This window comes from Bufo bufo, chromosome 4 (assembly GCF_905171765.1).
Source record: "Bufo bufo chromosome 4, aBufBuf1.1, whole genome shotgun sequence".
Classification (NCBI taxonomy): domain Eukaryota; kingdom Metazoa; phylum Chordata; class Amphibia; order Anura; family Bufonidae; genus Bufo; species Bufo bufo.
Genome location: NC_053392.1, coordinates 105,455,224 through 105,476,834, shown reverse-complemented (window position 1 = coordinate 105,476,834; position 21,611 = coordinate 105,455,224). Strand labels below are relative to the sequence as shown.

Here is a 21,611-nt window from a genome sequence, read left to right as displayed (position 1 = left end):
GTAATCCAACAGTTCTCCAATAACTCTACTCTCTGCTTGTAGTTGGAGCCATAGCTCTTTCTCAACTGGAGGCTTTGGAGACCTAGTGCATAGTGCGTAGAGGTTCCTGCCGGGCAAATCGGGAGTAGAACATAGGCATTTCTACGTCTTTCCACTGATCGTCTTTGGAAATTAGTTCATTCTGGGCAGGTAGCCTGGATAAGGCGTCAGCATTGTCGTTAGCTTTGCCTGTCCGGTACTTAATAGTAATGTCTAGAGGCCCATCTTTGCTCTAGAACTCCAAGACATGCAGTGTTCAAATGAGCCAGTGGATTATTATCGGTATAGACGGTGAAAGGTGTGGCTACTAGATAATCCTTGAACTTCTCAGTTTCAGCCCATACCAAGGCCAGGAATGCCAGTTTGAAGGAGCTATAATTGTGGTCTTTCCGCTCCGATTCTCGTAAAGATCTGCTGGCGTAGGCAATGATTCTTTCGGTCCCGGCTTGAGTCTGAGATAATACGACTCCTAACCCTTTTTTTTACTAGCGTCCGTATAGAGACTGAATGGCAGGCTATAGTCAGGGTAGCCCAGGTTCAGTGAGTTTTTCTTTTAGCAGTTGGAAAGCAATCTCTTGCTTTTCATTCGACTCCACAGGTATTTTATTCTGACCGCCTTTGGGATGACTTTCAAAAGCTCCTCGATGGGCTCCGCAATTTGAGCGAAGTGTGGGATAAATCTCTGATAGTAACTTGCAAATCCGAGGAAGCTCTTGACCTCTTTGACGGTCTTAGGAGTGGGCCAGTTTTGTACTGCTGCTATCTTATCAGGGTCCGGTTTCATGCCTTCCGCACTTACAACATGTCCCAGATATTTCACTTGGGGTTTCAACAAGTTACACTTTGATGGTTTGAATTTCAATCCATGTTGAGCCAGAGTCTGAAATACATCTGCTAAATGCTGTAAATGCTTTTCATAAGTCTTGGAGTAGACGATCACATCATCCAAGTACAGCAATACGGATTGGAAGTTTTTGTGTCCATGGCATCTTTCCACGAGTCTGTGAAATGTTTCAGGGGCGTTGCACAGCCAAAACGGCATGTAGTTGAACTCAAACAGACCCATTGGGGCAGTGAAGGCTGTTTTCTCCTTATCTTCGGGCGCCATGGGGACTTGCCAATAGTCACTGGTTAGATCCAGGGTTGAGAAATAAGCAGCAGATCCCAGGGCTGCTAGAGACTCTTTAATTCGTGGAAGGGGGTACGCGTCCTTGTGCGTAATGTTGTTAATTTTGTGATAATCCACGCAGAAACGTATGGGTCCATCCTTCTTTACCAGGACCAAAGGGTCAGCTCAGGGGCTGTGACTATCCTGGATGACATTAGCTGTTTATGTCCTGAACCATCTTCTTCACCTGCTGGTATAGGGCAGGAGGCACTGGACTATATCTTTCTTTGATTGGAGGTTGAGTGCCAGTGGGAATAGTGTGTTTTATTACGCTCGTTTGACAATAGTCCAAGGGGTGTTTACTGAAGACTTGGTGGTGCTCCTTGGCTAAGTCCAACACATCTTTGGGTTGTTTGGCAGAGGTGGTGGCATCTCCAATGTGTAGTTTGGCCCACCAAGGTTGTTCAGACGGATTTTTGGATGCATCCGCCGTTTGAAGCGATTGCTGTGCAGCAGCAGTAGGGGAATCCAGGACGTCTTGTAGACGGACGTGACGTAGACTCGCCACTGGATAATATTTATTTAGTTCCACAGTTTCATCACTTAGATTGACCAAGCGGATGGGTACTCTACCACGTGACACAGTGACCAGGCTTCTGGCGACTCAGACAAGAGGGTGATCTTGTAATTGTATGGGCTCCACAAGGGCCTGGTAATCCTGACCTCGGACCCCGATGCAAGCTCGGCACCATATCAGGGTCTCTGCTCCAGGTTGAAGTCTAATAGGTTGAGCATCGTTGATGCAAACGCAGCAGATTTCTCCCTGTTGGTTACTGAATTTTTGTTTAGCGGTTAGCACTTGGAGGGTCTGGCTGATGACACGTTGAGTCGCACTGGGTGCCGTTAGTAGAGTTTTCTTCAAGGCTTCTTGCACTTCAGTGTAACCGTTCCCGATTACATTCATCCCAAGGACGACAGGTTCTTCATCGTCATCTGGAACTTGGATCACCACTACTCCATGGTGTAGGAGTTTGGTATCTTTGATCCGTAAGGTGGGTTCCCAATAACCTAGGACGGGTACCGTTTGGCCGTTAGTAGCTCTGATGTGGATCCAGGATTTTGGATGCTGTGTCAACTGGGCTCCTTTCCGGCATATTTTGAATGCTGATCGGCGGATGGTAGTTACTTGATGCTAACTTCAATCACAGGGCGGCCTCCCACATATCTCGTCATTTGGTTTCCCGGTATGTCGATGCCGAGGGCTTGACAACCCACCAATCGGTCGACGTCAATCCTCTCGCGGACCGGGTGGAGGACGGTTAGTGGGTGTAACTGTTTCTTTCCTTGGCCCGGGGCTGCTGTTCCAGTCACTCTAGCTGCTTCCTCATTCTCTCCATATTCTCAGCTAGGAGGGTAACTTGGGCAGTCAGGGCTGCCACAGCATCTGGGACAGGTGTCTGGGCCTCACACTCCGCTATCTGGCCGTGGGCAGCGGATCGCAAGACGGGCTAGGCCTTTCTATCTTCAGGTGGTTCATAGTGGTGATTTTCTCCCAGGATGCCAATAGCAAGCTCCTTAAAATCTAGGAACGGGATATCCGGGTGCTGAACCGACAGCATTTTCAGCTGACATTTGAGAGGTTCGTCAAGGACACCTTCGATAAACTGCTCCCTGAGGGTCTGATCTTGTTCCTCAGCTTCATGGGCATCTAGCTGGATAACTGCCCACAGAGCTTCTTGCAGGGATAGGGAAAAGTCTCTTAATGACTCTGTGGACTGCTGTCGTTTCCCAAAGAAATGCATCTTCAGTTCAGAGGCGGTCCTAGTGTCAAAGGTGGTACTGAGTCGGTCTAGGATCTGCTCAGCTGTTTTTCGCTCTAGCTGGGGCCACGACTTGACCTCTCGGAGCACAGCCTGTTACTGACCAATCAGGATTTCCACTTTCTGGTCCTGAGATACTGGATATAGCTTAAACGTAGCCAGCATTTTATCGCAGAATTCCCTGAGTGAATTGGATTCTCCTGTGTAACGTGGGAGCCAGGGTGCTCCAAAGTAATATGGCATAGTAAGAGGCATGAGGTATGGTGGCTGCAGTAGTACTCACTCAGATTTCTGGACGGAGTTTCCCAGGATCCGGTGAAGAGAGAACTGCATTCAACCTTTTCCAAGATGGCCGCCGCTTCACTTCCTGTAAGGGCGCCGTCGATTTCCTTAGTCTTCCCTGGTGCTGGCGTGAGCTGAAGATGAAGCTTTGGGGGCGAAGCTGCCACTTCCCTTCTCTTTACTGTGAAGTCGCTCCCTGTAGGCAGGGCTGTATTTTCGCACTGTGGAGGGGCCGTTTCTTGTCTTTCCCGCTTCTGGACTAGAGAAGAAGCGGTGTCATCAAGGTTAAAGATGGCTGATTAACCCCTCGGGTCCCGGTGTGCACAGATTTGTGCCTGCCGCTCCACGGTAAATTCAATAAAGTCACTTTTAAAGTTTTTTTTTTTTTTTGTAAATCATGTAGGCTTTATATTTATATTGCACACAGAATCCTGTTCGTGATGCCAAATGATGCAACGGACGGTTTCAGCGTTTGGGGTATCCCTTACCCTTTAAAAGGTTTTTACGATTATATGTCCCTCTGTTAGAGTAAGTAGTCGTGACGCCAGTTGCCTTCCAGCAATGGAAGCACAAGGCTCCCTTTAAGTGAACTGTTGGTACCCAGGTGTAGGATTGCCAGGGTGGTGTAGAAGTGGCCAAAATATCCCTGAAGATGTTGTGTTGCACGTGTCACAGTGCTCCTTACCTGGATACGGTTAGATCCCAGACATGGTCGTCCGAAACAGTGCAAAAGGGGTAGTTAACTTGGAAAGTGTAGAAATAAAGTTGAGTCCAGACTTGGTTAAACGTCGAACAATTGCTTTTACTTGTAATAAACTGTAATCCAAACAATCCACAGAACTTGTCTTGGTTTCCAACAAGTTTTAGCAGGACTTTGGCAGGAAAACAAACTTCTCTTTGCTGAATCTGTAGTGTACTCTCTCAGCTCTGCTATGTCAGCAATATTAAATAGGAATGCTTTCCTTTCTGCTTGATGCTGCTGTTCTAAGTCTGTCTCTCACTGTGATCCTAGGAACTTCTTGTCCTGGCTGGCTTTTAGGGAGAGCTCAGTCCCACAGGGACGAGCATCTGCTTTTCTCCCTACATCATGGAGTACAGTTGTAACTAGATCGTATTTTCTCATTGGAGGAGAGTATAAGAGAGCTGGAAAGCCAGGTTCCACCCTCTGTAGAGTAGCACTGCCAAGTATGCTGCCACCCGCTGGGGCACCAGGTTATTACATGAACAAACACTAATGCATTGGAAGAAGGACCAGGAATAAAGGCATAATATGACATGGTTATTGCATATACAGACAGAAGCAGGGTGTTGGAGGGGTAATGCCACATGGGGCATTTTCTATAGTGTACAAGCACAGGCACCGCTGATGGACTGCAGGGTGGTCGTAACCCTGGAAACTTTCTCTGCATAATAAATGCTATTTGCTAAAGTGGCAAAACCCCTTTAAATGTAACCTGTCACCATAAAAATGCAGTGGAATCTCTGTAGCTGAGCAGATTGATATATAGATTTATAGTAAAAGATTGAGTAAAACCGTTAATTTATACATTTATTTTCAAGTTCATTCTGGGCTTTGAAGTCCAGGAGGCGGTCCTATCAGTGATTGACAGCTCTCTCTGTATACACAGTCATAGAGGGAAGGCTGTCAATCACTAATAGGACCGCCTCCTGGACTTCAAAGACCAGAATGAACTTGAATATAAATGTAAAAATTACCAGTTTTACTCAATCTTTTACCATACATCTATATATCAATCTGCTCAGCTCCTCCTGCTCTATAACCTGCTACCTGTAGATTACACTGTATTTTCATGATTACAGGTTCCTTTTAGGCTTTTATCCACAATTCAAGACAATCCCTTCTCACAGCTGACCAGGAACCGACCAGAGGAGATAATTTGCTGGATCTGCTCTTGTCAAACATACCACATAAAATACCAGATATGCAGGTCCAAGAGTACTTGGCAACAGCGACCATAAGGGTTCATGCACACAAACGTATTTTTTTTTCCTTGTCCATTCAGTTTTTTTTTTTTTTGTGGTCCATATGTGGAACCATTCACTTCAATAGGGCTGCAAAAAAACTGAAATGACTGTGCATTTCATGTCCGTGTGGCCGTTCTGCAAAAAAAAATAGAACCTGTCCTATTATTGTCCACATTACAGACAAGGATAGGACTGTTCTATTAGGGGCTGGCCCTTCCGTTTCACAAAATGCGGAATCCACACAGCCGGTATCCGTGTTTTGCGGGTCCACAAATTCAAAACACCCAACGATCGTGTGCATGAGCCCTAATATTGTGAGTTTCAATATAATATTCACTAAGGTCCTACAAAAGGGGGCTACTAAAACCCAGATATTTAGAAACGTTAAATTAAGTTAACTTAGGCAAGGGCTACACGGCGAAACTGGTTATGCGACACCTGTCGCGGCCAGGATCGCTGAGAAGGGGTGATCCCATAGAAATTAATCGGATCGCCACGGCAGTCACAAGAAATCCAGCCGTGTTGGATTACGTGTTGAAATCCCATGCACACGGACCAACCACGGATCCTTCACGGACAAAACACGTATGCCTTTTTTTTTTACGGATGTGACACTGACATAGAAATGTGAATGAGGCATTAGGTGGCATGTTAATTTTGGCGCACCATCACACTTGAGATCAAAACTGGCGGTAGAAACGCCAGTTTTGATAAATCTCCCCTTGCAGGTTAGACCAACAATATTCTGTATATGGGGACCTTTAGAGTAATCAGACTATAAAATGACCTATCCCTAGATACTATGTCAGCATTTAAAAAAGCACTAGGGGGGAGATCTATCAAAACTGGTGTAAAGTAGAACTGGCTTAGCTGCCCAAAGCAACCAATCAGATTCCAGCTTTCATTTTCCAAAGGAGCTCTGAAAAATGAAAGGTGGAATCTGATTGGTTGCTATGGGCCAGTTCTACTTTACACCAGTTTTGATAAATCTCCCCCTAGATACATATCTAATAGCAAATGGCATTGAGGGTTATGATTAATGTAGCAGATTAACACCATTACTAGTACCTTGGAAATGAACCCAAGTTCGGTTTCAAGTTTTAAAGTGGTTTTACACTTTAAAAATTAAGTACCCAAGTTATTCAATGAAATCACGCGCGACTTCGCGTATAACTTACTAAGGGCTCGTTCACACGAACTTGTGAAGCCCGTGCTGTGGACCACAAATTGCGGCCCGCAATGCATGGGCACCGTCCGTGTGGCAGGCGCATGGGGATCGCAGACCCATTCACTTGAATGGATCCGCGATACTTCCGTTCCGCTCCTTTTTGCGGTGCGGAAGCACGGAACGGAACCCCAGAAAGTGTTCCGTTTCGCATCTCTGGATTTGCAGACCCATTCATGATGCAGAATGGCCACGGAACAGTGCCAGTGTATTGCGGATCCGCAAATGCGGTCAACAATACGGAAAGAGGCATCACACGTTCGTGTGAACAAGCCCTAATACTGTATGGAGACGGATCTCCGTTCAGTATTATTCCGAAGTTTTGAACGAAGCGACTTCAGATTAGGCATTACCCTAGACCAGGGATGGGCAAACTACGGTTCTCCAGCTGTTGTAAAACTACAACTCCCAGTCTGCCTACAGCTATCAGCCTACAGCAGGGCATGATGGGATTTGTAGTTTTACAACAGCTGGAGAGCCACAGTTTGCCCATCACTGCACTAGACCAAATTAAATAAACATTTACAAGAATAGGTGCATTACTGTGGTGGATGCAATCAACCAAATCTGACTAAACCCTCACACTGATGTTAAAATGAGACTTTAGCCAATATATCCTTATATTAAAGGGAGTCTTTTACCTAAAATCACCATTATAGAACACTAACATCAGGATCTCCATTACATTCCCCCATATTAGAATTCTACCTTCCATATTGCTGTCCATCGCCGATTTAATCAGAAAAACACTTTTATTCAATATGTTAATTAGCTTCTGAAGGTGCCCAGGCCCCTGGACGCTTTTCATACGAAACCCCTCCCCTTTCACCCCTCGGGCCCGCCCTAGGTTCTTCTGATTACGTCCTCCTCTTAGTGAGAAATCCAGCGCCGTTCGACAGATTCGCCGCGCCTGCGCACTTCATTCCCCATTATGGGCAGAGGCACAAGGGCGGCTAGATCGGGATGTACGGTCTGGCACATGCGCATTAAACGCTCTTGTGCCTCTGCCCATAATGGGGAATGAAGTGTGCACGTGCGGCAAATCTGTTGAACGGCGCTGGCACTCGATTTCTCACTACGAGGAGGACATAATCAGAAGAACCTACGGCGGGCCAGAGCGACGAGGGGCCTGGGCACCTTCAAAAGCTAATTAACATATTGAATAAAAGTGTTTTTCTGATTAAATCGACGATGGACAGCAATATGGAAGGTAGTATTCTAATATGGGGAATGTAATGGAGATCCTGATGTTAGTGTTCTATAATGGTGATTTTAGGTGAAAGACTCACTTTAATATAAGGATATATTGGCTAAAGCCTAATTTTAACATCAGTGTGAGGGTTTAGTCAGATTTGGTTGATTGCATCCACCACAGTAAAGGCCTAATAGGCATCAGCACATGGCTGTCCAAGGTTTTCATTAAATGGGTATTCCGGTTATGTGAAATTATCCCCTATCCACAGCAGAAGGGATAACTATTAGATCAGTGGGGCCCCCCCAAAATGAACAGAGCAACCAGTCAGGCTTCCATGCAGCTACTTCATTAGTTTACTTAGGAGTTCCACAGATAGCCAAAATGTATATGGTGTATTTATGTGTGTTGCATATATACACTCACCTAAAGAATTATTAGGAACACCTGTTCTATTTCTCATTAATGCAATTATCTAGTCAACCAATCACATGGCAGTTGCTTCCATGCATTTAGGGGTGTGGTCCTGGTCAAGACAATCTCCTGAACTCCAAACTGAATGTCAGAATGGGAAAGAAAGGTGATTTAAGCAATTTTGAGCGTGGCATGGTTGTTGGTGCCAGACGGGCCGGTCTGAGTATTTCACAATCTGCTCAGTTACTGGGATTTTCACGCACAACCATTTCTAGGGTTTACAAAGAATGGTGTGAAAAGGGAAAAACATCCAGTATGCGGCAGTCCTGTGGGCGAAAATGCCTTGTGGATGCTAGAGGTCAGAGGAGAATGGGCCGACTGATTCAAGCTGATAGAAGAGCAACATGGACTGAAATAACCACTCGTTACAACCGAGGTATGCAGCAAAGCATTTGTGAAGCCACAACACGCACAACCTTGAGGCGGATGGGCTACAACAGCAGAAGACCCCACCGGTAACCACTCATCTCCACTACAAATAGGAAAAAGAGGCTACAATTTGCACGAGCTCACCAAAATTGGACTGTTGAAGACTGGAAAAATGTTGCCTGGTCTGATGAGTCTCGATTTCTGTTGAGACATTCAAATGGTAGAGTCCGAATTTGGCGTAAACAGAATGAGAACATGTATCCATCCTCTGATGGCTACTTCCAGCAGGATAATGCACCATGTCACAAAGCTCGAATCATTTCAAATTGGTTTCTTGAACATGACAATGAGTTCACTGTACTAAAATGGCCCCCACAGTCACCAGATCTCAACCCAATAGAGCATCTTTGGGATGTGGTGGAACGGGAGCTTTGTGCCCTGGATGTGCATCCCTCAAATCTCCATCACCTGCAAGATGCTATCCTATCAATATGGGCCAACATTTCTAAAGAATGCTATCAGCACCTTGTTGAATCAATGCCACGTAGAATTAAGGCAGTTCTGAAGGCAAAAGGGGGTCCAACACCGTATTATTATGGTGTTCCTAATAATTCTTTAGGTGAGTGTATATGGTGTATGTATATGTAAACATGTGTCGTGACGCTGCGTGAGATCCGTTCAGGTCCAAAATGGATCAGTTTTGCTCTAATGCATTCTGAATGGAAAAGGATCTGTTCAGTTTGCATCAGTTCAGTCTCCATTCCGCTTTGGAGACGGACACAAAACTGCTGCCTGCAGGCTAGATTGCCTTGTAGCTCCAGCCAAATAGTTATTTTTCCAAAGAGCTGTGCCTTCTCAAGAGAACACTACTTCAGTCCTAAGATTTAAAGGGGTAGTTCGGTCTTTTAAATTTGTTAACCTATTCTCAGGATGGGAAATAAAGCCATGAAAAGAAGGTCAGCGTGTATGCGTGTATTTTTCTGTTTGTATGCAAGCTTTCAAAATTCTGCATATTTTCTTAGCTGCAGTCTTTCAGGAAGTGTGATGAATGATTACATAGGATAAATCTGTGCACTTGGAGCGTACAGCCATACAGGTATGGGCTGAGAAGTGTTTTGTTGGTCTGATTTTTGGTCACATTCATGATAGCTGGGATTCCAACCGCTGGAACTGGAACCCCCAGTGATCTCCAAAACAGAGGTCCGTGAGTTCCCTGTGTAGGAAATGGAGCTGCAATGGATAGGTGATTATTATTTCTGTTAGATAACCCCTTTATTACAACAATTTACTAATTCAGAGAAAATTTCAGTTCGGTCTTGACCGCATTTTATCCTCTGTTAAGGATGCAAAACTGAACCAAACTACATCACCATAAAGTTCTATGGTGTTCTACGTTCAGTGCAACCTTGGGAGTCCAGGTGTTGCAGCTGTATCCTGGCAGAGACTGATTTTCAGCCATTGCAAAGTGCATCTGTGCATTAGGATGACCTGTCTAACTTCTGTTTTTGTCTTTGCACCTGGCATACGTCTTCCATACTAAAAATTTAAGTATCCTACACGGTATAGCTTTATTTTCTTTTAAAGTATGCCTCTGCATGGTGTAGCACAGCAGAAAAAAATCAGACCACTGATTTCAGCTCTGCTTAAGACATACTAAAAAGTTTGTCAGTCATTTCACAACAGAATTTTCCATATGAGCAAAACCCAACTAATTTCTGCATAGATGGGGTCTTCCGTCAACGTTTGGGGTTATCCTGAATGTAAGCTATGGTAGCGTATACATATACGGTAATAGCAGCCGATGCAGAAAAATCGCTGCATCTGCAGTCAAGGATTCTGATTTGAATATATTAAGGACCAGCAACCCAAATTTGGCAAATCTTAGTCCAGGGATCAGCAACCTTCGGCAGTCAAGCTGTGGTGAAACTACAATTCCCAGAATGCACACTTGCTTCACTATTCTCAGAGCTCTCCTTGAAGTTAATGAAGCATGCTGGGAGTTGTAGTTTCACAACAGCTGGAGTGCCAGAGGTTGCTGATCCCTGTCCTAGTCAATGACAATGGGAGTCTTAATGATTAAAATTTTAACCATGTGACAAAAAACAACAACATTTAGTGTATAGCCAAAACTTGCTATACTGCAGAGCTATGAACATGGTTCACACAGAAGCAGCCAGTTAATCCAGCATGCTCTACTGCCCCCTGCAGGTCAATTACAATTATACAAAGAGTGTGCCTGCTCCCCATGGCTAAGCCTGAGGGAAATCACATAAATGATGTATCCTGGTGCAGGAGACTAGAACACAGGATATACAGACCTACAGAAAATCATTTAGAAAGGCACAACACTACAAATATCAGCATGCATAACTTCTCATGTGTGGCTTTTATAGAAAAATGTCAGTACCCTAGATACAATATGAATTGTAGTCTCCACGAGCAGGGATATGAAACACGCACTGATTCAGGCAGAGTTCCCTACATCAGGTTCAGCGGTCTATTAAACCCGAACTACTGTGAAGACACGTGACTAGTCATACAATAGTACTTTATGTGGTTGACAGTAATCCCTGACCAGCTTTTAGGGGGGGCAAACTAATACTGCATGTAAGCGTCACATCCGATTTATCCCTGAAGTCACAGGCAGGAGGGTAACGTCTAGTCGCTGTGGGTTACTAAGCATCTGTACAGTGTTAAGAAATTGACCCATCATTCTGATAATGTCATGTAATATCTGAGTACATGTCGTCACTATATATATCACTTATACGGGAGGTCTTGGCGGTATATTACATTGGTTGATTGTTGCTATGAGATAATATCAAACCCCTAAACCTGTATATAACAATTGTATTCTTTATCTAAAACTTGTAGCTTGAGATTTGTGGAGTACGGCTGGGTTCACATTGCCTTGTTTAGTGTGTTCTCCAGCTGTACATGCTGATCGTATCCATAGGGAGGCCAAAAGAGAGTTCTTTCGACATCCTCCTGGCTGGTAGATGTAAAAAATAAACATATAACGTTATACTTTCTTTTTAACATGGTAAGGCTTCTTTCACACTTGTGTTGTTGTTTTCCGGTATTGAGATCCGGCAGAGGATTTCAATACCGGAAAAAAACTTTTCTGTTTAGTCCTCCTGCATTCTGAATGGAAAGAGATTTTTTCAGGATGTCTTCTGATCCATCTGCATTCTGTTTTGTGACCGGAAACAAAACCGCTACAAGCTGCGGTTTTGTGCCGGTCATAAAAACAGAAAAAAAACGGACCCGGCACTGAAAACAATGCAAGTCAATGGTGACGGATCAGATTTTTTTTAAAAACGGGTCACCCATTGACTTGCAATGTATTTAATGACGGGTCAATTTTTTCTGTTTTAATTTCAGACAAATGCATCCTAATGGAACGGATGCATCCTGAAGCGCAAAATCAGAACGGATCCGTTTGTTTCCGGTATAGAAATCGTCTGCCGGATCTCAATACCGGAATTAACAACGCAAGTGTGAAAGTATATTTAATAGTATGGATGGCACTCTTTCCTCTGGTGTAGCATGGAAAAGACTATCTGGTATGATCAAATGTAAATTTATTGTAATTTACACATTTGATCATACCAGATAGTCTTTTCCATGGTACACCAGAGGAAAGAGTGCCATCCATACTATTAAATATATATTAGATACTTAATATTGGGGATTTGGGTGCGCCTGGGATAGAGCACCTTAATCCAGAAGCCTGAGATAGGAGAGCCACTGTGACATTAATTTTAATTTATAACACAAGTGTGAAAGTAGCCTAACCGATAGGTGACAGATGCCACTGTGTGGGATCCATTGTAGCCATCCATTAGACATACACATCATAACCTTTTTCAACAGCTTTTGACAAGATATCTATTAAATAGATGCCAGTGTTAGAGTATATGCACACAGGGCGTATTGCACTTTTTTGTGCAGTGTAACACAACATCACTTAAGTATAGATTAGCAATATCAATTGTTTGCATGGATGTCCAGGGCAGATTTCACCCTTTGCAATGCAAACGGTAAGATCTGGGGCAGATGTACATTAAAAAATCCATAACAAAATCAGTAACACATACAAATTTTTTGTTGTAGATTTGGTGTGGAAAGGCAGCGAAAACCACAGGAAAATCCGTATACTACACTGCCATGTGCGTATACCCTTAGGCCTCTGTCAGAGCTTCCATTTCTGAGAGTTTTTCCCAACATTTAATTTAAAGAGGCCAAAAGCAAAATGTGACCATGGCCTAAGTAAGGCTGCTTTCACACTTGCGGCAGAGTGATCAGGCAAGCCGTTCGGTCGCCGAAACTGCCTGCCGGATCCGGCAATCTGCATGTAAACGGACAGCATTTGTAGACGGACATTGATGCGGATCCGTCTTACAAATGCATTGCAAGAACGGATCCGTCTCTCCGGATATCATCTGGAGAAGCGGATCCATTATATATATTTTTTTCACATTTTTACCGGTCTGCGCAATTGTGCTATTTTTAATGCCGGATCCGGCACCAATACATTTCCATGTAAATTAATGCCGGATCCGGCAATTGATCCGGAATTTTGGACGGAGGTAATACCGCAGCATGCTGCGGTATTTGCGCCATCCAAAATGCCGTTCAGTGACTGAACTGAAGACATCCTGATGCATCCTGAACGGATTTTTCTCCATTCAGAATGCATGGGGATAAAACTGATCAGTTCTTTTCCGGTATTGAGCCCCTATGACGGAACCCATTGCCGGAAAAGAAAAACGCTAGTGTGAAAGTGCCCTTAGTTGGGAGAGTCTCATCCCTGCAAAAATGTTTCAGAGATAAGGATCCAGTGTTTGTAGCTTAACCTGCGGTGCTAAGATGGATGCCATAACCGCTGGCAGAATGGCTATGGAACCCACCTCATAAACTGGCAGCAAGGCTATGGCACCCGCCTCATAAGCTGGCAGGATGGCTATGGCACCCGCCTCATAAGCTGGCAGCATGGCTATGGCACCCGCCCCATAAGCTGGCAGCATGGCTATGGCACCCGCCCCATAAGCTGGCAGCATGGCTATGGCACCCGCCTCATAAGCTGGCAGCATGGCTATGGCACCCGCCTCATAAGCTGGCAGCATGGCTATGATACCCGCCTCATAAGCTGGCAGCATGGCTATTGCACCCGCCTCATAAGCTTGGTAACAATAAGAGATGGTTGATGATACAGCATTAGGTACCACTCATTTTTAATATATATACACTACTTACAAAACTAAAACTCTGAACTGATATATTTGTCTACAAAGAATGAAGGCACATCCCAGGAAGGATCAAACAAGAGAAGTAACAGACAAGGCAGGGGAGAGAGAGGTGGCATAGTATGAATGGGCGACATAAAATTCCCTAAAAGTGCTTTATACACAGGGATCCTGCATGTATTTAACTGTAAGAGACATGGTATCTAGTGACTGAGCATTCTGGGACTTGCTGGTGGTCAGCACTGGCACCCGGGTGTAAGGGCAGTGATTGTTCTCAGCAGGGCTAACCGATAGAAAGTATATTCAGAAAATGTGGTCATATAGTTTAATTCACTGGAGAAGACACATTATAAGGGAGCCGCATCCTCATTATACAGGTGATCGCCCGTAAGATATTTACTAGAGGGATTATCCCACTGATCAGTGTCATGCCACAGGCACCTTATTCATAAATTTGTGCTTCCATGTTTTCCCCTTGATGCTGTGCTGCTGGTGGCATCTTCTGAGGTGAATCAGTCTTCTTCCCCCTCTGGCAGCTAACAATATAGTGTCTTCTCCTGCAGGCGGAGTCTTCTCCATAAAACTGCAGAGGCTATGGTCCTTCCTTGACACCCAGGACAGAAGCTACTTCTATTGAGTGCCCCACTCAGAGAGGGACTGCACCCAGCTCATTAGCCCTACGTGCCCACCTATATAATCATATTAGGGCAAATGGACATCAGAGGGCGTCATATTATTATGCCACAGACAGCACTACCATAGTGCCTTTATTAGCTCAACTCTGCTACATCTTTATATGGTTTCCAATGCTGCTCTTCAGTAGTTGTCCCATGTCCCAGAATGCTTTGCCATTCTCATCATTATAGGTAACCCTTGTAATAATTTTGCATGATTATTCCATTCTGTTCCTCTTACACATATTTACACAGTATAGAGATAGGTATGAATTATACACATTATAAAGAATACTGGAAACCTGTGATAAATAGAAATACTGGACTCCATGCATATACTTAATGGAGGTTTCCTGATTTACGGACAGTGGAGCTTTGGTTCTGTGCATCGGCAGCGTACAGATACGAGTTGGGTAAAGGCAGTGATTAAATACAATTACATCAGGTCATTTCTCTACAATGAACACAAAGGCCCACATGTATTCACACTGGAAGAGGCCAGGAGCGGTTACACACAGCAGCCAACCAGATTCCTGCTTTCACCATTCCAGTAAAGGTTAGGAGATGAGAGCTGGAGTGTGATTGGTTGCTTCCGTTAACCTCTCCAGTCCTCCTCTGCACTGGCGTGGATACACAAGGTCCCTTATTTAAGACATATTGCACATAAATGGCTTTCTGTTCATTTGTCAGCAAACTCGTGCACGCCCACACACAGCGCGGTCAAATATACGCAGAACTTATGTTATTGCGCTTTTTACAAAAAGCAAAAGCAATTCTCTTCACAAAATAATCATAAAAAATATATTTATATATTATTTCCCCCTGAAAGTCTTCTGGTGACCAGGGCTCAGTCCATAAATACTGGTCAGTCTGATTGTCCAGTGGCAGGTGCAGGCGCCGTCTCACGCCGTCAGGTCAGAGATGACCAATTTATCCATCTTATTGTTGATTTCGGGAGCAGCAATGATTTCGTCCCCATCGTAGTCATCTTCAAACGACCTGTCAGCAGCAAACAGAATATAACATTACCTGCTCTGTTAGTAACAGGGGTTGTGAGCCAACTGATGGCCTATGGCAAGCATATGTGATAGATACATGTCTGACTGCCAAATCCCCACTGGAGCACCTTCTTGCCATGTTCTTTGCCTTGCCTGACCCCATTCAAATTTTAGGGGTCGAGCTGCAATACCAGACAGTGCATGGACAAAAATGGCGCAGGGTCTAGTAATCTTAAATCTCATGACAATCAGATATTGATAAAGCTAGCAATCATTATTTGCATACACATGGCTGCGCTAAAGGGCACCTACCACCTGGTTAGGGGCCATTAAAGCACTAGTACGCCAATAGGCAGCTGAGGTTTGCGCTCCTAAACCTGCCCCTATCAAACCAAGTTTCTGCAGAGAACAGCAAATAATAATCTAACCTATTGGGAGATGCGACTGGGATGCCTGTGCCGATGAAGCGGAGGACGGTACACCTCGATTCACTGGCCAATCCCACTACACAGGAGTCCCGGACTCCTCTTCTGGTAGGTTAGATCTTCATTTACTATACTTTGCAGAGATGGATGGTTTGATATGGAATGGCTACATAGCAGCTGGTGGTTTAGTGGCCCCATACCAAGTGACCGATTCCCATCAAGTCTCCCTACAGCCTTTGCCTTGTACAGAACTGATGAGCTATCCTCTGGATAGGTTATCACCATCTGATTGGTGAGGGTCTGACACCCGGGACTCCCGCCGATCAGATGTTTGAGAAGGCACCGGAGCTCCTCTAAGCGCCAATGCCATATTGCTGCTTACCATAGGCGAGTGAGGTCACAACCATCGGTGACATGGCCTAGGGGTGCAGCTCAGCCCCATTCACCCCCTGATCAGATCAAAAAGTCGGATAACCCTTTTAAGTATTTACAGTATATTCTGGAATTTAAGTAAAAACTATTTCCTAATAATAATAATAATTTGAAACAGACAAATCAAGGTTCCTTACAACGACCATGAACTTCTGATGTATTTATTCCAATGGAGCCACACCTAGACCAATGTGTACGTCATGTATATAAAGGGATAGGCGTGACTAGTGCTACGCGGCCAATACAGTATCAGCAGGAAGGGCAACCTAACCTCATTGTGGGCCGTACGTCAATCATGGCATCTTTAGATATCACCATTTGTGGTACAAACCGTAATCGCAGCATGCAGACTTGGACAAGTAAAAAAGTACAAAACATGTAGTCCTCGTTTACAGACACTTATAGGCACTCACCCCTCTTGTAAATGCTCAGTGGCAGTTTCCTCAGCGACCAGGATCTCGTATTCTTCAGCCGCATATCTGTCCCAGTCTGATGGCTCCGGTGTTTCACTGTCAACATCCTGCAGAGAGAGCGAGGATGGGGGACGTGAATCAGGAGCACAGAATATTGTAGGAGGTTTTCCAAAATGTTTCTGTAATCTTTGTGTAATTGCCACTGCGCTAATGTATAATTTTTTCCCCCAACGCATACGTCAAACGGATGGGAAAAACGTGACGTGAACCCGCCTTTAAGCATTTGTCACCACTATTACCATGCAGTATTATAAGGGGGGGGCCACCGCTAGACAGACCTTTCCTTTAGACTATGTTTGGGGCTTCTTACCATTTAGAAATAGTTCTAAACTGAAGACAGATTTGGGGAGCCTCATTTTAGAAAATGGTGGCGGAGGTTCCAGAGCCTGGACCAGCACCTACATTTTTTTCTGACTGTAATTTTTTTCATTCTGTTTTCTGTACATAATTAGATTGCCTCAGCTTCTGTTATTTGAATTCACGTAATGCTTTACAGCAATCCCATGGACCAAAGGAACCTGTAGACTGTAAATGTCCATTGGCATTTATAGGAAATCGTACTAGTGGACATGCTCATGTGTCATTGTGCAGGGTGGGGGAGTAGATAAGACGTGACCATCACTTATTGTGCATGCAGGATTTCAGGAGATTTACCAAAAAAAATAAAATAAAAAATAAGTTTAACAAACACTTGATTAAACGATAGGTCATTTTCTGATGATACATTTCCTTAAACATAAAGGCTAAGCCTTATATACCGCACTATGAATATCAGTTATCGCCGCCAGTGATAATAAGATATAGCGGTTAGCCTATCCTTTTAGTTAATCACCAGTACGTTACAAGGCAGCATAGACCACCCCCCCCCCCCCTTCATTGTGGATGGATGAAGACAGAACACACAATTAGATGTTGGTACCTTTTGCAGTGCAAAAGGATCTCTTTGTTCATGGTCCAGGTACTTCTCGAGATTAAAGCAGGTGTCATAAAATATGTGAGCCATTTTACAGCGTTTCAGGTCTTTCAGAGTGATTCGACCTAAAAGGGAAAGCAAGAAAAAGGGAGTCAATTTCAGAATCATATTAGTACAAGTAAGTAGCTTTTAAGCAATAATCTCACACATTATAATATGAATGCTCTGTACCTTCAACTTCTGGTTTTACCAGGTCTAAGAGCTGGCACAACAGATCCTGGAAGGGCAGTGGCTCAATACCCATAGTTTCCATCTTCTCACACTGCTCTTCATAGAGGTATTCCAGTTCATACATGGATAACACGCCGTCTCCATCCAGGTCCATGCACCGGAACCAGTACTCAATGCTACAGCAAAGTATTGCAAGGATTTGGTATCAGACCAATGACATTAAAAAATTTGGCCTTTCTTATAGATCCTACGTTTTTTCTGCACCATCACTCTGTGTATAACAACTTACACTATTTTATATTGATGGCCTATCTTCAGGATAAGCCATCAATATCTGATCAGTGCTGGTCCAACAGCCCGCATATCAACTGATCAGGTGTTAGGGAGTAGCTCCGGAGCTGGTTACTGCAGCACTGCTCCCAGCTGGAGTGAATAACCAGCTCCGTCCACTACACAATGGATGGAACTGTGTAGTTCTGGCACCAGAGCTACTCCCGAGCAGCTAACTAGTGGGGGTGTCGGGCCACTCCCACTAAAATACTGATGGTCTATCCTGAGGATAGGCCATGAATATAAAGGGAGTGAACAACACCTTTAAAGGGGTTCTCCGGGCTTTTAATATTGATCACCTATACTCAGGATGGGTCATCAATATCAGCACCTTCTTTTCATGCAGCTGTCGGACCCCCGCACATCGACTGTATGAAGGGAAGACGCACTGTGCGCGTGCCGTCTCCAGTCTCTCTTCCTGCTTGTCATAGACATGGCAGCAGCGAGCAGGAAGAGAGACGGCACGTGCACACTGCATGCACCTTCCCTTCATACAGCTGATCGGTGGGGTTGCCAGGTGTCGGACCCCCGCCAATCTGATATGGATGACTTATCCTAAGGATAGGTCATCAGTATTAAAAGCCCGGACAACCCCTTTTAATCCATTAACATTTGCAGAATGAATAACACTTTTAGTTTGACCATACAGACGCACCCTTGTCTCTGTCTAGGCATAGTCTTGGCATTTGCCTGATTTCTGGATCTACAAGCAAAAAAAAAAAACATATTGTGCTGTATTGTAGAATATGACCCATCTGCTTACCTCGTTGGGTTTTTCTTGTCTTCCTCAGATATCAGGAACCAGACAAATTCTGCATAGCTCATCCGGCCCTCCCTCTGGATAGCGTTCCCTCTGTGAATAAATACAGTACAATTTACATTGGAAGCCATGTTATTTGCACAATGAGCAACGCAATATGGAACTTCTGGAATGAGGATTTTTTTCTTATACTCTAAATGGCATTGTGCACCAGAAACTACATCTGAAATAATGCCGATTTTAATAGCATGATTTTTATTTCACAGCTTTCAGTAGATATAAAAGGACCCTTCCTCATTTCTCATTAACTTCTACGCCATATAAGACCTGACTGAGAATAGCAGTAAAGTCCCTATATCTGGATACCACACCCAGCCACTAGAGGTCACTCTGCCCATTCTTTAATCATACTGCTGCTGCTCCATATATATGCTTCCCTCTGGGTTTCGCTTGATGGACTTATGTCTTTTTTCAACCGTATCAACTATGTAAGTACAGGAAGAATGGAAAAACAGACACTTTCCACAATTTGCGGTGTAGAATTAACACAGAGGTTCTCTTAAATGAAATCCATCATTAGGACAGAGTCAGACCCCAGTAAATTACAGAATCTATAAAACTCCATAAAACACTAAAACAACTGGGCACAAATGCCCTGACTAAACCCTTCTCCACAAGTGTGAGTTGGGGTCTAGAACGGGGCACCTATGCCTCCTCCAGCTGCACCAAGATGGATTCACGTGACATTTTTCGGACTTCACTGAAACTTTCAGGTGTCCTAACGCATTCGATTTCAGATCATCCAAGTGAATGCAATAAGAGAAAAAAATAATCTCCATTTCACACTCGGCTGTCCCCATCTTACCGTGTGACTGCTCCGGAAAATATCCTTTCTATGATTCTGTTTGAAGATGCTGAAAGATAAAAAAAAACTAATGACAATTCAGAGTGTGGAACTCGTATCAGAGTATGTTCCCGCAGCACAGAGGTGCCATGGACCTTCTGCCATTTAGTCGCAGGTGAAAAATCCACAATGTTTTGCAGGAAAGTGGACGACATCTTGCAACCCTCATCCACACAGATATAAAAACAAAAAAACAGCGGATCTTGACGTGGTGAAATCCACAGCACATCGGCAGCAAACCCGCAGGTAACTTAGATGGAGTTTGCCGCCGATCTGTCACAGATCCATGACAAAATCTGCAGCGGAGTTTATGTTCCATGGGAACGCAGCCTAGCACTGCATATAAAACACTGACCCCAACTAAAGATACGGGCACCCTTCTCTACATATCCATTTATCCTTTATAAGGTGCACATAGATGTGGCCGTTCTGCATCCATTTTGCATCAGTTTTTGTAGAAATAATCAGTCGGCACTCTGAAAGAAAGGTGGTGCTTGTATCCTGGGTTGCAGGCCCATACATCCAAGTAGAGGAAGTGGATCAACACTCACTTTTTGATGCTACTTTATTGCCAAAAAAAAATACAGGCAGATGTGACGCGTTTCATCTAAACAGCCTTTTTAAAACAAGCAAGTTAAAAACTGATGTGGCTCATTGCCTTTTTTTTTTTTCATCCCGTCCCCTGCAGTCTCCTTGGACATCAAATGGCCCCCATAGTGCCCTGAGTATGAATAATGACCCCACAGCACCCCCTCAGTATAAATAATGTCACCTTAGTGCCCCCCAGTATGAATAATTGCCCTTAGTGCCCCCAGTATGAATATTTGCCCATAGTGCGCCTTCAGTATAAATAAATAATGGCCCCCTTAGTATATATATTTGTGTGCCTCATTGTGCCCCCGACAAACACATAGTGCAACAGCACTCTACAAACCAAAAGTAGAGTACAAAAGTATATTACATTGTAAATGCTATGCTAATAACTTAGAGATGCTGAGCAAATACATTTTGTACAAAATCATTTGAGCCCGTCTGCCGTACGCCAAGGCGATCTCTATAAGACGGGTCCTAACACTAAAGCTCACTGTGCCCCCAGTATACAAAATGCCCCCACGCCGAGACCTGGTAGTGTTGACAGATTAAAAAAAAACATTAAAAAAAACTTTAACCACTTGCATGTGCGGGACACTTGCTCATCACTGCAGAATTTAGGGCCTGTACTCCCAGCATGATGATGTCACATAATGGGTGATCAGGTTTATGTTTTTTTGTTTTTTTTACATTTATTTTAAATCCCGAATGGCTTTTGGTGTATCCCGTTTTTGGTGGCCTTTAGACAGGTGCACTTCTGTCTAAACGGCCATTAAAAACAGTCCCTTTGATTTCAATGGGGTCCGTTTGGCTGTTAAAGGACATGTCCTATTTATTTATTTATTTTGACGTCCGCTGTTCATTAGCCATTAAAAAAACAGCCCTGTGAATAGCCCCCTTGACTTCAACTGGTTTTTCAATGTCTTGTGAATGCTGCCTTTCCAGATTTGCTGCAGTATATGTCAGCGCTATATAAGTACAATATACATTAGTTAGGCGAGGATTAGCGGTGCTCTGTTCCCCATTACTTGCTGGGTGCGATGTAGCTGCTGGGAGAAGCACAGGGTTGTAAAGGCATCACAGCGGAGTAATGACTTCTCCGTGCACACCTAATTACAGGAGCTTTAGTAGGAAGC

At 44.1% G+C, this 21,611-nt stretch overlaps 1 protein-coding gene and 1 long non-coding RNA gene across 5 annotated transcripts in view; both read right to left on the bottom strand.

Moving 5' to 3' along the window:
* The window catches only part of LOC120997527, a 1,081,373-nt gene that overhangs the window by 316,097 nt on the left and 743,665 nt on the right, over positions 1 to 21,611 (bottom strand). The window lies entirely within an intron of this gene.
* Positions 13,716 to 21,611, bottom strand: part of PPP2R3A (protein phosphatase 2 regulatory subunit B''alpha) — a 225,828-nt gene continuing 217,932 nt past the window's right edge. For all 4 annotated transcript variants that reach the window (XM_040427601.1, XM_040427602.1, XM_040427603.1 and 1 more), the window contains 6 exons: positions 19,846 to 19,894; positions 18,984 to 19,073; positions 17,891 to 18,066; positions 17,666 to 17,784; positions 16,687 to 16,793; positions 13,716 to 15,417 (listed from right to left, as the gene is read on the bottom strand). In XM_040427601.1, the coding sequence (XP_040283535.1) occupies positions 15,321 to 15,417; positions 16,687 to 16,793; positions 17,666 to 17,784; positions 17,891 to 18,066; positions 18,984 to 19,073; positions 19,846 to 19,894 (638 nt within the window). In that variant the 3' untranslated portion in view covers positions 13,716 to 15,320. The remainder of the gene's footprint in view (positions 15,418 to 16,686; positions 16,794 to 17,665; positions 17,785 to 17,890; positions 18,067 to 18,983; positions 19,074 to 19,845; positions 19,895 to 21,611) is intronic.